Source organism: Myotis lucifugus, unplaced genomic scaffold (assembly GCF_000147115.1).
Source record: "Myotis lucifugus unplaced genomic scaffold, Myoluc2.0 scaffold_194, whole genome shotgun sequence".
Taxonomy (NCBI): Eukaryota; Metazoa; Chordata; class Mammalia; order Chiroptera; family Vespertilionidae; genus Myotis; species Myotis lucifugus.
The window spans coordinates 2404131-2420796 of NW_005871242.1; the positions used below are offsets into that span (position 1 = coordinate 2404131).

General features: G+C 40.9%; 1 protein-coding gene across 4 annotated transcripts in view; it reads right to left on the reverse strand.

Moving 5' to 3' along the window:
- GOLGA7 (golgin A7) overlaps positions 1-13911 on the reverse strand; it is an 18364-nt gene extending 4453 nt beyond the window's left edge. The window contains exons 1-5 of one of the 4 annotated variants that reach the window (XM_006097066.3): positions 13854-13911; positions 13505-13637; positions 8545-8697; positions 1611-1712; positions 526-588 (exon numbers count right to left, since the gene is read on the reverse strand). In XM_006097066.3, coding sequence (XP_006097128.1) covers positions 541-588; positions 1611-1712; positions 8545-8697; positions 13505-13615 — 414 coding nt within the window. In that variant the 5' untranslated portion in view covers positions 13616-13637; positions 13854-13911 and the 3' untranslated portion in view covers positions 526-540. The other 3 variants (XM_006097067.3, XM_023760809.1, XM_014462904.2) reach the window with 3 other exon arrangements.
- Positions 13912-16666: the final 2755 nt, after the last annotated feature.

A 16666-nucleotide genomic window follows, 5' to 3' on the forward strand; every position in this document is an offset into this window, starting at 1 on the left:
TATTAAAATGAAACATGTTTCCTTCACCCCTAAATCCCCCAAACCAAAGAAACAAAAAAACTAGTCTGAGCCTGACCGGTTTGGCTCAGTGGATAGAGCATCGGCCTGCGGACTGAAAGGTCCCAGGTTCGATTCAGGTCAAGGGCATGTACCTTGGTTGTGGGCACATCCCAGTAGGGAGTGTGCAGGAGGCAGCTGATCGATGTTTCTCTCTCATCGATGTTTCTAACTCTCTATCCCTCTCCCTTCCTCTCTGTAAAAAATCAATAAAATATATTTAAAAAAAACAAAAACAAAACCCAAAAAACTAGTCTGAAAACAATACTGGGGGGAAGGAGGGGGGGTGGAGATCAGTATTAAATTCTGTATCACCAAACAGACTTTGGGTTAAGTACACATCTTAAATATGAAGTAATACAGAAAACATGCCATCATATAACAATTTATTTACCATGCAGGGAAGAAAATTAATACATCCTACAAAATTACAAAAACCACATATAAATTATATAATTTCATATTTACCTTTAATTCCATGGTTTATCTTCCACTGCTCATCCCTCTGTCTTCATAAATGGTAATTTCGATCTAAACAGCATGGCTGTTAAGAAAACACACTATAGAATATAACATATAAAAGGGGGCTATAGCAAGATGATATGTATGGTCTGTACAGACTTTAATTTGCTTTGCTTACTTTTAAATTATGAAAACTTTCTTCTACTTAAATTAAATATGATGCTTTCTCCACCTTGTTGAAAAATTTAAGAAATATAATTGCTTGTAGTATTCTACATATAGTTCCTCCCCAAACACTGATTATTTATTGAGAGAAAAAAAACAGAAAAAGAATGCTTTACTGTAGAAAAGGGTTTTTTTTAACTGAGAATCCACAGAGGTAATGAATTCAGGGGTTCAAAATACCCTGAAATTATATGAAAACTTTTTCTTGGGTGAGGGTTCATGACCTCTAAAAATTTAAGAATCACTGCTGTAGACTATAATAAAACTACTGAACTTATTATCAGCAGGAAGGCCTGGGATTATCTGACCTAGGTTTTTTAAAGAAATTATTTTACCCATTACTCCAGTTATCAAGCTGTATTAGTTTTTTTGCAATTTTATTTCCCAAATTCACTTAGTGATTTTCAAAGCTTACTGCCTCTAAAAATATGCACAGTATGTCAAAGGTAATGAAATTATACATTTGGCAGCTGCAACTGATTTCAACTAGTCAGATGAACCCATGGAACTGCAATTCATTTGGATGACAAGTCTCACCACATTTATGAGTTTATGCATTTCAAAGGAGCTTTAGGTCCAGAGTTTCTGCAGATGAAATGCATTACTCATACCACCCCCATTATTAGTACAAGATGCCCTCAGAACCACCAAAAAAGACAGTAACCAGAATACTAAACAATCCAGAGACCTGAACAATGCAAAGGAAGGAGAGGCATCCTTTAAGAAAAAATGCTGGAGAGAGGGGGCTTATGGTAGGTATGAAATTCACAAAGACAATTCAGGAGTTAAATTCTCTTTGGCGAATGCCAAATAGTACCACTGACGTTTTCTTTTTACAGGCATTTAGATCTGGACTAAAAAGATACAACTCGAAGTCCTCTTTCAATAGGATCTGTCAGGAGGAGGCCTTGGGGAGCATATATCTTCTCATTCTGCTCTTGAATGTATTTGGAGACTTTCCTCAGAACCTGACAGAAAGAAATAGCAGTTTTTTACAAATTTCATCGGATTTCCCTTTAAGTATCAGCTGAATCTCAAAATTTTCAGGCAGTGGAATTAGCTTTCAGAGCAAGTCATGGATATTCCTATGGAAGGATACAGCTCTGATTACTTGGCTCACACCAGTTACATACAACATATAGCACAGCACGACGGACTCTTCGAGTCACAAATATCTCCAATGCAGTGTAAGTAGAAATGCATACAAAAGCATGAGACCCAATCCCCCTCCTCCTCACCTCCTAGTCACCTCAATCCTGGATTTAGAGAAACAGACGATTACATACTCAACGGTTAGTTATGCTTTTCTCTCTCCCTACTCATAAAGTGTCGTTAATGTGACATATTCTAATATCAAGGGCACTTCTTGGCTTTCTCCTTTAACACTTAAGAATTGCTTCTTCTTTGTACATTTTCATCAACTTTGAGTAATGATACAAAGTTGGCCAATAACAAAAGGTAGCCCAGCTAGTTTAAACTGAACATTTTATTTCCTTTGTAAGGCATGTGGGCGTTAGCTGCCAGGGAGTTTCTGATGACTACAAGTGTCTTATATCATTTCCATGACCGCATGTAGTGCTACTCTGTAGTTGCTCCTGTGTCCTAGACGGGAACCTCAATTTATAAGTTTAGTATTAAGGTTGTAAAAGTCAAAGCAAATGTAGACAAAAACCAGATAGGATACAAAGGAACTTCTGGAAATTGCCAAATCTCCAGCTTTCATAAGGGCAATTCCGAGACAGATAAGCTAAAAGAAAATAAATCTTAATAGCTATATACAAAATCAAAGACTTACATGTTTTATTTCAGATTCAAAGCCATCAGAACCCTCTTCTGGCTCTAATGTTCAAAGGGACTTTGATCCAGTTCTTTAATTACTATATATTTTCTTAAATTCACACTATCAGCATATGATAAAGTCACAGATAAATCTGATCACAAAGGGAGAAAAGAACTGTATGAAAATAAAGCTGGAAATTAAAAAATGACTTAAGAGTGGGGTCTATAGTGTATGAGGCCAAACCAACAGTTTAGGATGCTACAATTTAGGTTTTAGTATACACTGATTTAGAATTTAAAACTCTATGTGGTTTGTATAACTAATTTTCTTATTGCAGGAAAATAATTTAAATGGTTTATTCAGGTTACATTTTTGGAAATAATATAAACTAATGTTTTATGCTTTTTAAAAAGAGCATGATCATACTAAAAGAGCAACCTTATGTGGTGTAAATTAAGAAATACTATTTCTAAAGAAAAGATTTTTTTTCACCAACTAGTAATTACCTGAAGTAATACATATATCATTCTCCTATTTTCAACTCTCAAAGAATTTGAGCAGTGCTCAGTCTTTATGGACAAAAAAATAAAAAATAAAAGGCTTAGACACTATCTCTGTATCAGTTTGTCAATCATGCTAAAACAATGAATAGAAGGAAGTAGCCCCTAAAGGTACCCAACTCAGTTCTCTCAATCTTCTCTCCGATTTCCCTCTCAGCTCACCTGACAGATTGGAAATTGGAGAGTCAGTCTCCCCTCTCTGAGGTCCATTAATACTAAGAGGACACTCAGAAGAATGCTTGCATGGCTGGTTCCAAAGAAAGGATTCCTTCAGAACAGCTTTCCTCCCTCTCTCCTTGGGCACAGGTTGGTAGCAAAGGAATGGCATTCCTTTATTTGATTCAAGCACAACTTTGTTGTGCCGGTTTTTGTCTAAACTTTAATAACATTCATGAACACTTGGGAATCAGTTTAGAAAGAAAACAGTTTTTTTGGTATAAGCTCCAAATCCTCTTATACTATTTTGGTGAAGGCAGCACTGTCCTAAACAGGATGCTTTTAAACTCTTAAGTCTCTTTAGCAATAGGAAAGCATTAATATGAGTAAACTCATACTGCATCCCATACTGAACAAAGCACCATTCTCACCCCTAAGAATCTTATGTTGACATTTATTCATATTTTATATCTGTTAACTTCAGACCCTCAACAAACCCCAATTTGCATAATATTTACAAAGCTAAACACAATCAAACCTCAGGAAAGACTGTTATGCTCCTGGAGAATAATAAATTGGAGAAAGCCTCCTAGACCCTTGAGAAAAAATATCTTAAGTGAGGCTAATAGAGAACACCAAGATCACAGCTATTTTCAGAAAAATCTAAGTTCCTTCTAACTGTGTTCCTTTTACAGATTATAGCACATAGGCAGAAGGGATGTTTTATAGTTGATGAATAAGACAGACAGCTACTGAGGGAACCTTTACAATCCCATTTGTTCCCTAATTATCATGGGCAGCAACAATAGAGAAATAACACTGAAGTCTTTATTTTCATTTTAAACCAATAAAGAGCACATTATAGGAAAAATGCATGATTGTTCTAGTGAGTTTTCAAAGGCCTATTTATAATTTCAAAAATTTAACCCACACGACAAAGTGTAAGCACTATTATATTTGGCTTACTGTTTGTAAATTAGAAATTTTAGTGTTTAAAACAATAAAGACTAAATGATTCAATCCTGTCTTTTCATAAAGTAGAAAATAATACCACGAACATTCCTAAGAGATAAACTAGAGAGGGAGAGGGTAGTTATTTTCATACTTTTATCATTTTATAAAAAATAAAAATATACATATGAAAAGTTTTCTTTTAAAAGTATTGGTACATTATATCTTAACTAGAGGCCCGGTGCACAGATTCGTGCACCGGTGGGGTCCTTTGGCCGGGCCTGCGGGGATCAGTGGACTGCCGCTGCAGCCCGGCCTTACCCACCAGCTCATCGGGCTCCAGCCCGCTGTCTGTGTCGATCCTGCACAGCATAAAGTAGTGTGGGAAGCGACAGGTGGTAGGGGAGAAGCCTGAGCTGGGCTGGGCGCCAGTCCAGTTCATCCTGGCCCCACTGGGCCTGCCACCAGGGCCACGCTCAGGCGCGCAGGGGGAGTATCCGCGGGAGAGGGTCGTGCCGCCACAGCAGCACTTGCCAGCTGTGAGCCCGGCGTCTGGCGCCCGTTTGTCAGCTGAGCAGCACTCCTGCTATGGGAGCACACTGACCACAAGGGGGCAGCTCCTAAGTTGAGCATCTGCCCACTGGTGGTCAATGTGCGTCATAGCTACCGGTTGGCCATCCGGTCGCTTAGGCTTTTATATATAGAGAGAGAGTATGACAGTTCTAGTTATTAACTTTCCATGATGTAGTTATTCTTGTCCAGTTTCTAAAATAAAATCACCTGTTTATTTGACTGATTGATTTTAGAGAGGGAGGGAAGAAGGGGGAGTGAGAGAAACATTGATGTGAGAGAGATACATCGATTGGTTGCCTCCCACACCCACCTTGACTGGGGACTGAACACACAACCTAGGTATGTGCCCTGACCAGAAATCAATCCCATGACTTTCTGGTACACAGGAGGATGCTCCAACCAACTGAGCTACATCAGCTAGGGTTAAAATCTCCTATTTAAAAATGTGGCCATGCCTTAAACTTTTGGTTTCTTGACTAATTTTATTTGGTCTTTACTTGCTTTATAATAGTTACTTTGTAAAGGACCTTGATTAGACTTATAAAGTAGTACCTTATATATTGCCTATGAAACCAAATTAAAACATAATTAGGATCAATCAATTTCCACTATATATATATATTTTTAAAATATATTTTATTGATTTTAGAGAGGAAGGGAGGAGAGAGAGATAGAAATATCAATGATGAGAGAGAATCATTGATTGGCTGCCTCCTGCACACCCCCTACTGGGGATCAAGCCCGCAACCCAGGCATGTGCCCTTGGCCGGAATCGAACCTGGGACTCTTCAGTCTGCAGACCGACGCTCTACCCATTGAGCCAAACCAGCTAGGGCTCCACTATATTTTTGATACTGAGAACTGCCTCCCAAGATTAATCATCAAAATAATTTTAATTAAGAGCTGAAAAAAGATTATTTGTTCTTGAAATTTAAAAAATCATGTCACTTCACAAATATCTGATTAAACATACATATATACTAACTTAATTCTTAAATTTATCTTAAGAAGACACTTTCTAAGCATTTACCATATATGAGGGAATTTATTAATGCTAACAGCCATTTTACAGAATGTACTCTTAAAGAATAACCTCTCTTGTCTATAATCCCATAATTAGTAAATGACTTGGCTGTCACCCAATTACCAATTTCTTTTTACAACTGACATCAGAAGGAGCTACCTGTATCTATTTCAGCCAATGCACATGGGTAAATAAGTTTAATTAAAATCTTAAATTTAAAAGCTAGAGTGAAATGACAACTCAAGCATCTAATATTCCACTAAGCATGAATAAAATAATCTGGAGGATGTATTTCTAATTTAAATTGGCAGTATTCTATACTTCTTTAAAAGACCATCCTGGATGACCAAGTTTTTATCCATGTGAATTCAGTCTTACCCTCCACTTCTACATTCAGCTCTTCATCAAGTCTTGGTTCTATCACCAACATATCCCTTGAGTCTGCTTACCCCCTTCCATCTCTATTGCTCTGTTCCTTGTCCAAGCTATCATCATCTTTTGCCTGGACTTCTAGAGCATCCTAACTGGTTTCCCTACTTTCATAACTTTTTTTCACAGAGCAGAGAGATCTCTTTACAATGAAAATCTGATCATATCCCTCTCCTGCTTAAAACCTTTGAGTAGCTTCCCCCTGCACTGATCTCTCTGCCTAAATGTCTCCAGGCTTTCATCCTTCTTGTAGCAGTATAAATGTTACCTCCTCAGAGGCCTTTTCGGACCACAAAATTTAAATTAGGTCTCTCCTATTATTTTCTATCATAGGAGAGTTTGTTTTCTTCAAGGGACTTATCACATTTTACAATTTTGCTGGTTTTGTTTCCTTAGTATCAGTTGTTACCACTAAATTATAAACTCCACAAGGTCAGCAACCACGTTTGCCCTATTCAGTTATATCCCCTGCAAACTGGTTAGCATATAGGCTTTCAATAAATATTTATCAGATTTATCCCCTTCACTCAGAAAATGTATTATTAAAGAGAAGCTGCTATGACAAAACAGATTGAAATTCTGAATGTTAACCAGGAATGAAAGTAAGCTGCTTCTCTGTATGATACTAGAGGCCCGGTGTATGAAATTCATGCATTGGGGGGAGGTCCCCCCTCAGCCCAGCCTTCACCCTCTCCAATCCGGGACCCCTTGGGGGATATCCCTCTTATAATCCTGGACTGCTGGCTCCTAATCGCTCACCTGCCTACCTGCCTGGTTGTCCCTAACTGCGCTCCCTCTGCCGTCCTGATCACCCCTCACTGCCTCTGAGTGCCAGCCTGATCGCCCCCAACTGCCCCCTCCCAGCCAGCCTGGTCACTCCTAAGTGCCCCCCCGCCCACCAGCCTGGTCACCCATTACTGCCCCCCCTGCTGGTCTGGTCGCCCCCCAACTGCGCCCCCCCTGCTGGCTTGGTTGCCTCTCAAGGCCCCCCCTGCTGGCCTGGTCGCCACTCACTGCCCCCCTCTGCCGGCCTGGTCGCCCCACGCAGCCTGCTGCGCAGTCGTTTGGTCATCCCTCACTAACCCCCCTGCTGGCCTGGTCGCCCCACGCAGCCTGCTGCTTGGTCGTATGGTCGTCCCTCACTAACCCCCCTGCCAGCCTGATTGCCCCACGCAGCCTGGTGTTCAGTCATCTGGTCATCCCTCACTAACCCCCCTGCTGGCCTGGTCGCCCCACGCAGCCTGCTGCTTGGTCGTATGGTCGTCCCTCACTAACCCCCCTGCCAGCCTGATTGCCCCACGCAGCCTGGTGTTCAGTCATTTGGTCATCCCTCACTAACCCCCCTGATGGCCTGGTCGTAGGCAGCCATCTTGTGAGGGTGTAAGGGTTAATTTGCATATTACCTCTTTATTATATAGGAGGATGGAGAAGGACATACACTATGAAGTTATTATTTAAATACTAGAGGCCCAATGCACAAAATTTGTGCAAGAGTAGGCCTTCCTTCCCCCAGCTGCTGGCTCCAGCTTCCCTCTGGCACCCAGGACTCGGGCTTCCCTCCAGCCGCTGGCAGGCACCTGGGACCCAGGCTTCCCTCGCAGCCCCGGCTTCATCCGGAAGGTTGTCCGGAAGGACGTCTGGTCTAATTAGCATATTACTCTTTTATTATTATAGATACCCTTTTTGTAACACTAGCTCAAAATATTTTTTGCTACAATTGTATCTGCTTTCTATTGCATGGAGTACAAGACAATCACAGGGACATTTCTATAAGTGGGATATAATATAGATATCAGAATTTAATAATAGGGGCTTACTGTGATTAACTTAAATACATTCATTTAACACACATTCAGGGAGTGTCTAATATACCCAAGGCATGGTGTCAGGCATGAAGAGGGATATATACTGGTTAAGGCACTGTCTTTGACCTCAAGAAAAATACATACTTGATGGGCAAATAAGAATGTAAACTTGCATTCCAAAGTAGAGTGTTAAGTGCCAGGAAACAGATACAAATAAAATATTGTGGGGATACCAAGGAGAGAAAGACTATAATTAGAAAAGTAAGGAAAATTTAGATGAAAGTGGGACCTAAGGGACTGGTGAGATTTGAACATGGGAAGAGTAGCATTCTAGGGTAGAGGAAAGCCACTCTCCCATCTTCCCTCCCTCTCTTCCTTCCTCATACTCTGTCGGAAAAGCAATGGGAAAAATAGTCTCAGGTGAGGATTAACAAAAAACAACAAATACACAAACAAAAGACTAAGGTGGGAGGACAGAACTTAAGATAGAAATCTGGGGAAATAGAGTAAAGGTAGCCTTACCTTCTCATAATGAGTTTCCATGCATAAGAAGATGGTGTATGCTGTTAAACAAGCCAAACAACCTTCAAGATATGACTGACCCCCAAGCTTCTCTGCTTCTGCATAAAGGTTATTTAGAGTTCGAACTGTTTCTTCAAACTGCTGCCTATCAATCTGTACAGGAAAGAATTTAAAAGTAAGTTTTGGAAAAAAAGATTAGCTACTCACTAATGCTTTCTATCACTAACTTATTTTGCTTTTTTGTCAACATTCCTATCTAATAATCGGCATACAATTTTTAGGTGATTAAATATGGACCTAAGTTACTAGAACTGCTTAGTACTTGTTTAATTTTATCACTATTATGAACATTAGATATCTTCAAATCTCAATATAGTGTTTTTTTATTCCCTATACTGAATTTCAAGTAAATTAAATTATACAATTCTTCGATCTTTCAATTCAGTTATATTCAATTTTACTGAGCACCTACCATTACGTATTATGACAGGCCTTAGAGAAAGATTAATAAGACGGACTCAGTCTTCAAGGAGTTTACAGTAAAGTGAGCAGCACTAATACGTAAATATAAAAATGCAATAAATTGACAGAGTACTATAATAGAGGCATAAAGTATGGTGGAAGAGACCTTCCCTTGATCTGGAAAGAGCAGATAATCTTAAATTCAATAGCTAAACACAGGCAGGGAAGGACATTTTAAGCAGAAGAATCAAAAGGTGCAAAGTTCTGTTTTTTGTTTACTCAATATTCCATCAATATTAAAGTAACTATTTAGTATTAAAAGCTCATCATGAATAAGGCAAAATCTCAAACTACTGCACAACTCACTCCATGTCATTCCTATCACCTCCTTCTATTCAGTGACACTATCATTTTACATTTATACCAATACTATTGTCATTCACTTTTCACTCTATTCACCTGCTTTTACTTTCTTCTTCCAGTATCATTTTATTTTCTAACGGTGCTTTCTACATTTTAAAATCTTAATACTGTACTCTAGGACTTTCAAGGACCATTAGTAGAGTATTTCATCTGATACTATCATTCTTGGTAACAAAAGTACAATTAATCTGTCCTTACTTTAGGCCTTCTTTATTCCTAAAACTAATACCTACACATGAATTCTTTTATGAAGCCTATATAAAAATAGACTAAAAGAAGTCTAAGAACCTCAATATCACAGTTTGAGACAAATTATTCCCAAGAACATAATTTTTTAAAGTATAAAACTATGATCATCATCTTTATTAAGTTATTAAAACTGTTTAGGTTGCAGTGGTTCTCAACCTTGGCTGCTCATTAGAATCACCTGGGAATCTTTTTAAAATCCTGATTTCTGGGCCTCATCTTCCGGAAATTCTGATTCTTTGTTACTAATGTTGTGGCCTCACCCCATAACAAAGAAACAGAATTTCCGGAGGATGAGGCTCAGAAATCAGGATTTTAAAAAGATTCCCAGGTGATTGTAATGTGCAGCCAAGGTTGAGAACCACTGGGTTAGAGGCAGTAGTAATCATTGTTTTGTCCGGTGGGGAAACAATTAGCCAACAGCATGAAAAAGTTTAATATAAACTTTAAAATGGTGGTGGCTCTACCTGTTTTTCAAAAGGAGCTACTTTTACTTTCCAAGAAAATTAGAGTTTCTGACAAGGTTTGGGTGGGTGGCAATGGTACTGAGAGCCAGGGCAGCAATCCTTCACTGAGCCAAACTACTTGAAGACATGGTTTGTCAAGAATGGTCATCTGCTGAACCTATGTCAGAGTTCTCATTCCCTGAAAACAGATGGGAGAACAGCTCAGTGAACAAATATTAAAGGTAAACTGTTCACCTAATTATGCCTAAGTTAATGCCTCCAGTTTGTCCATCAGTAAACCTGCAAAAGTCTAAATAATTTCAAACAATCACCTATGCTTTACCTACAATTCAATGATTGGATAAAAAAGTTCTCTGAATTATTTACATTTCTTTGGACATAATATGATTCAAAACCATGGGATCTAAACCAGAAATGTTTCTTTCAGATCAGAATCACTAATCACATCAGCAACACTAACTCTTAAAAGTGATTCCAAGATTGCAATGCTTTTGCAGGATGGAAGCAAATCATAGATCATTTAAAAAAAAATTAAGTGAAGGATTGAAAAAAGGTTAAGAAAAAAGAAATAAAGATAAAAAAACAGCCAAGAATTTCTTTAGAAGGTTATTTTTAAAAAGGGGAAAAAAGTAAAAACCATGTAGGCAGCAGTAAAGGCAAAGGACGCACTTAACACGCAAGGCCTCCCCAGAACAAATGTGGGCATTTCCCCCTCTCTTTAGGCACTATGAAAAGCTGTCAGTGGTCTCCCTAGTTACTTGGACACTGATAGAGAAGCTATATCAAAATCTGGAGATATGTGAAGTTGGAACCAAATACAAATTTGGATCAGTAAACATTGAAAGTCATAATGGAAACAGGAATCAGGCTCATCATTTTCCCAGAATTTTTGTTTCTTGAAGTATGTGGTAGACAGAAAGCATGGGACTGAAGCTTAAAGCAAACACAAGTCACAGGTAATTTCTACTGATCAAATGTAGAGACATATTTTTAAAGGTATATAGGGGAACAAATGCTTCAATTATAGTTCACTCATTTCTCATCTACCCAGACCAAAGGTGCCGAAGATGTCTGTATTTTGGGTAAAGTGAGAATAAAGCCTCCTTTAAAGAACTGTCCTGGCAACAAAGCATTTAGGCATCAAAGTATTACATTCGAACAGGCAACGGATAAAGTAAACTTTTTAACAGACAGAATTTGTCCTCACTCCCAAATTAAAGAGCACAACAGTGTGTGTTTTTAATGCTTTAAAGTAACACAAAACCCTTGTGCATTAGTTTCTTCCTCTATTAAGTTGCCAAGTGTGATGTTCTCACAAAAGGAAAATCGGCCGCAGTGGCAGAGCAACCAGTACAATTTCTAGGGTTAGTTGAGAAACAAAGAGAGAAACCTTTCAATTTTCCATCAAACAAACAAGGAAAATTTAAACCTGTAATTTAAATTTAATCTCAACACAGGAAAAAATAAAATCAAAGCTTTCCCAAGCAGTTTAAAAAGTATAAGCTAGTGTTCTAACCCAAACATTTAAAAAGGAAAAAAAAAAAAAAAAAAAAAAGCACCATTGTACTGCACCATATAACATTCCATATACTGGAGTACTCAGAATCACAAGCGGTTCTGGGCTGTATGCAGTCCAAGAAATAAATGGACTCCAGAATTCAGAAACACCAACTTCCTGTAAGAAACAGTGCAATACTGTGACTCTATTATGATTCTGTATTCCAACTATAAAATAAAGGCTCTACCACACACAGCGGAAGACTAATGTCTGATTATGGTATATTGGGCTCAACCGTGAGTTCAAAGTTTGACAAAGGAATCTTGTAACATCTGAAGTGTGGTGAAAAAAAAATAGTTTACATTCTGATTTGAAAGTACGTAAATAGTAAAAGTCAGAGTTTCCAAAACAGGCTTAAAAATAAAACATTTGATCCATTTCACATAAGTCCTAACATGTAAAACATGCTAACTGCAATGTTAAATTATTTTCAGAACAATATTCAGTAGTTTTAGCCAGTAGGCAACTGGCTCAATTTCCACTTTTTCAAACGACTAGTGTCAGGGTGAGTTAACTCAGAACATCGTGACCAAAAAAAAATGCAGCGCTCATATGGCATTTCATAAACAAGCTAACCTCATAATCTTTATGAGACATGTCTGATCTTTAATTTGTATTTAAAGAAACATATTTGGGCCACTAACCTGCCCAAGGTTATAAATCAAGCTAAAGGACACTACACTTGATTATTGTTGATTTTCCAACCTTGGCAATCAGGTAAAACCACCTACCTTGCTCCAAGCTGGTTTTAAATGACTGCTACACATTTCTCTACTGCAGACTCACCTACACCCACTTATTTCATGACCAGCATTTCTTAGCCCCACACCCACAGCATGTCTAATCACCTACCAGTCCCTCACCCTTCTTGTCAAAGAGGAAAGCCACGAAACTTGCTCCCATCTAACCAGAACTTGACTTCTGAACAGAAAACGGATGTAACATGGCTCAAGACCCAAAGAGTTTGTTTCTCTTTGGGCGCGTGAACACATGTGGGCACAAGAAAACACACACATTCAGGTGGCTTACTTCATTCTATCTTTAAAATAAGATACAATGACTTTATTTTTGCTAATTCTGAAGAAAAGGGAAACACCCCATTCTTGCATTTCTGTATGCAGGGTTGCCCAAAGGACTTAGGTCCTCATGACAATTTTGATACGCAAGCCAACCTCACACAGGTGGCTCCCAGTGATAATGGGGAGTGGCGAGTTTAAGGCCTTGTTCTTGACAGTTCCCTATCCAGGCCCCTCTAACGCTCTATGTTCTTCAGGTTCCAAGAAGGCCTGTCCGCACTGCCTGGCACAGCACTTCATAAACCCTTTCTGCCGAGCAGTTCGGCCAGCACCATGGCCACAAACGCCAGTCACGAGGAGGAGGATGAAGATTCCTCTTGCGTGACGAGGTAGGACTACCTAGCTCACAACAGGTTGAGTGAGGCGGCCTGGAGCCCGAGGAATGAGTTCCTCATCTCTGTGGACAATAACCCGGGGCGGGGGTGGTTGGCCCCGGGGGAAGAAGACGGCTGGTACGGATGCCCGGCACCGGGCAGGGCAGGGCAGCGCACAGTTCTACAAGGTCATCACCCCCGGGGGCTTGGCCCGACTCCTCCAGCTCCGAACACCAGGTCCTGCTCCTGGACCCTCTTCGTACACCTGTGGCCAACGCCCCTTCTTTGACGGCCCCTACCCAGAGCCCCGGGGCACTCGGCGGCCGGGTTTCAGCCCAGACCCCCTTCCCTCCCCTTCCCTGGGCAGCCTCCCTCCCTGGCCTCAGCGTGGGTGCGGGGAGCCAGGCTGCATACCCGGTTTTCCAGCTCCGCGGGGAACTTGGTCTGGAACTGACAGCGTGTGCCACTGCTGTAGTCTCGCTGAATGAATACCTTCCCGAACACCGGCGCCTGCTGCGGCCTCATGGCGAGCACAAGACGGGCCGCGCTGTGGGTTCCGGGGACAGCAACCACGGGTCAGATCCCCGGCCTGGACCCAAGACGCCAGCCCGCCAGCCCCTCAGACCCACCCACTGCCCACAGCAGCCCGAGGCCTCCCCCGCCCCGCTCCCCTTCACCCATGCTGTCACTGCAGGCCTTCAGCTACCGCCCGGGCTCAGGCCCCGCGCCCCCCACAGCCCGGTTCGGCCCGGGAAACACGAACCCGCCTCCTCCGCCCTCCAGCTGCTGTCGCGCCTCCTGGACCGTCACTTACGACCTGTCGCAAAAAGCATCTTCCCCCGCCCCTCGGCTCGGCCTTCTTCCGCAAGTCTGGGACCCACCCTCTTCTCCGGCCGTAAAGCGACTCGGCCGAGGCTGCGCGTGGCGGTGCCAGGATGCACCGTGGGCGGGGCCCCGGAGGACTCCGCCCCCCCGCCCCGCCCCGAGGAGCCCAACCGGAAGAAAAGGAGGGGCGGAGCCGGAGGGCGGGGCGGGCCGGGCCGGTAACCACTGTGGAGACTGGAGTCGGCCATACAGTACTTTGCTGGAGTTTGAGGTCGGGATTTCCAGGGTGCGTCATTTCCCTGCTGGTCACGGCGAGGTAATTTCTTACAATTACTGATCGGAAGGGTTTACTTTCACTGTGGATTGAGTGTCGCAGCTTGCACGTGGAACACCACCCGACTCCATCTGTACAAAACGAAGTGCTCACCTTTAGAAATAGCCGGCTCCTGGGGATCCGTTTGACAACGGGGCGGGAAGGAGGACGAAGAACCTGCCAGGGCTTCACAGTCAGGCCTCTCCAACTTGTCTGAGGTGTTGTTCTCCCGCCCAAAGACTGTCCTTCAGCACCGAGCCTGCACCCTCAGCCCACCTGAGAGGACAAGCGGGTCTCCCCTCTCCCGGCCACTGCAGCCTCACCTACCGCAGCCTACACTAGCTTACCTTTACCTGGTGAGGTCTGGCTGATACACCTTGTTAGCACCTCTGTCTGATCCTGCCCTCTAGGTACTTTTAACATATTCATTTATTGCATTTTAAAAACAGCTTTATGGAGGTATAAACAGCATACAGTAAACTGAACATATTTAAATTGGAAAAATGAATACGTTCTGACAGGTATACAACCATGAAACCATTTCAATCAAAATAGTGAACATTTACCACTTTCAAAAGGTTCCTCCTGCTCCTTTGTAATGTTCTCTTCCTGACCCTCCCCAGCCCCTTTCCTCAGGCACTGATCTGTTTTCTGTCATCATACATTAGTTTGCATTTCAGTGAATTTTATTTAAAAAAAAAAAAAAAGGAATCATACAGGATGTACTTTGGCGGGGGGGGCGGTCTGGCTTCTTTCACATAGACTATTTTGAGATTCATCTGTGGTTATCAAGAATTCATTCCTTTTTGCTGCTGGATAATATTTTATTATATGAGTATTCCACAGTTTGCTTATTCATTCACTGTTGATGGACATTTGAGTTGCTTTGGGTTTGGGGCTATCTATACATATAAAAGGCTAACATGCGAAGTGTCCCACTGTCTGGGTCATGACTTCATGTAGCAATGCCCGTCTTCCTCTCCCTCGCAACGACTAGCCTCCTTGCAGTTTCTTCAGCCCAGGAACACGACTTGCTTTATAGCCAGGTGCAAACATTTCACACTTTAACCAAAAGTCTGTGAAGCGTTTTCCTGTGCCTCATCTCATTTGATCCTCACAGAAGTCCTGGAGTAGGTAGATAGGAGACTCAGTGGATTCCTATTTTCTTTTCATTAGCTGGAAAATGTAAATTTAGAAAGCTTAGAAACTTGACCCGACTGAAAAGAAGTAAGAAATGGTGGACCTTGAAAATGACTTCAGGTTTTGTCACTGTGCAGAATATAGTCAATCACTGCTGCAGTTAAATATTTTACCCTTTGTTCTCCCTGCGTGATCTACATTAGTAATCTGCTTTGTGTTGATATTTACTGCTGTGTTGCTGACAATTACCTGAAAGAGAAGTTGGGGTGCTTCACTGGGTTGGAAAAAGTTTAGCTAAATCAGAAAGCAGGTCTAATTAAGCAAGTTTATTCTGTATGTATAAAAGGCTAAGTTGCCTCATGCATGCGTGATACATATAAAGCTCTCGCTGGCACCAGTTGCGTGCATGTGTTTCGATCTGTCATTGTCGATCATGAATTTGGTTGACACTTCTATTATAGAGAAAGGGTGAATAGTGATATTAAAATATTTCTTCTAGTTAATTCCCTTTCAATGTGCATGAATTCGTGCACTGGGCTACTAGTTACAAATAAAGCTGCTATTGGGCATTCATCTATAAGTCTTTGTATGGACATATGTTTTTATTTCTCTTGGGTAAATACCTAGGGATAGAATGGGTCGTAGGATAAGTAGATGTTTAATGTTTTGGGAAACTGCCAAACTTTTCCACAGCGATTGGCAGTTTTCCATCAGCAGTGTATGAGAGTTCCAGTTGCTCCACATTTTTGTCATCCTTGTGGTTTTACCTTCCATATTTCTATGATTAATGATTTTGAACATCTTTTCATGAACTTATTTGTCATCCATACATCTTTGGTGAGGCGTCCAAACCTTTTGCCAATCTTTTGTTTGTGTCTGTTTTCCTATTACTGAGTTTTAAGAGTTCTTTATATATTCTAGAGAAAAGTCCTGTATCAGGCATATATGATTTGCAAACATTTTTTTTCCTAGTCGGTAACTTGTCTTTTTACTCGCTCTTTTTAAAAAATGTTTTTATTTGTTTGAATCTGGTTCCAAATAAGGTTCCAGACATTATAATAGTCTATTTTAAGATAGCAACTTAACTTTGATCATATACAACACTCTACCCTGTTACTCCTCCCCCCATTGATGTCATAATTTTCATCTCTCTATTTTGTGTGGCCATTAACAAATTACTGTACCCATAGTTATTTTTAATACTTTAGTCCATTAATCTTTATACTCAAGTCAAGTGATTTACATACCATATTACAGTATAAGAGTATTCTGAATTCGATTATATACGTTACCAGTGT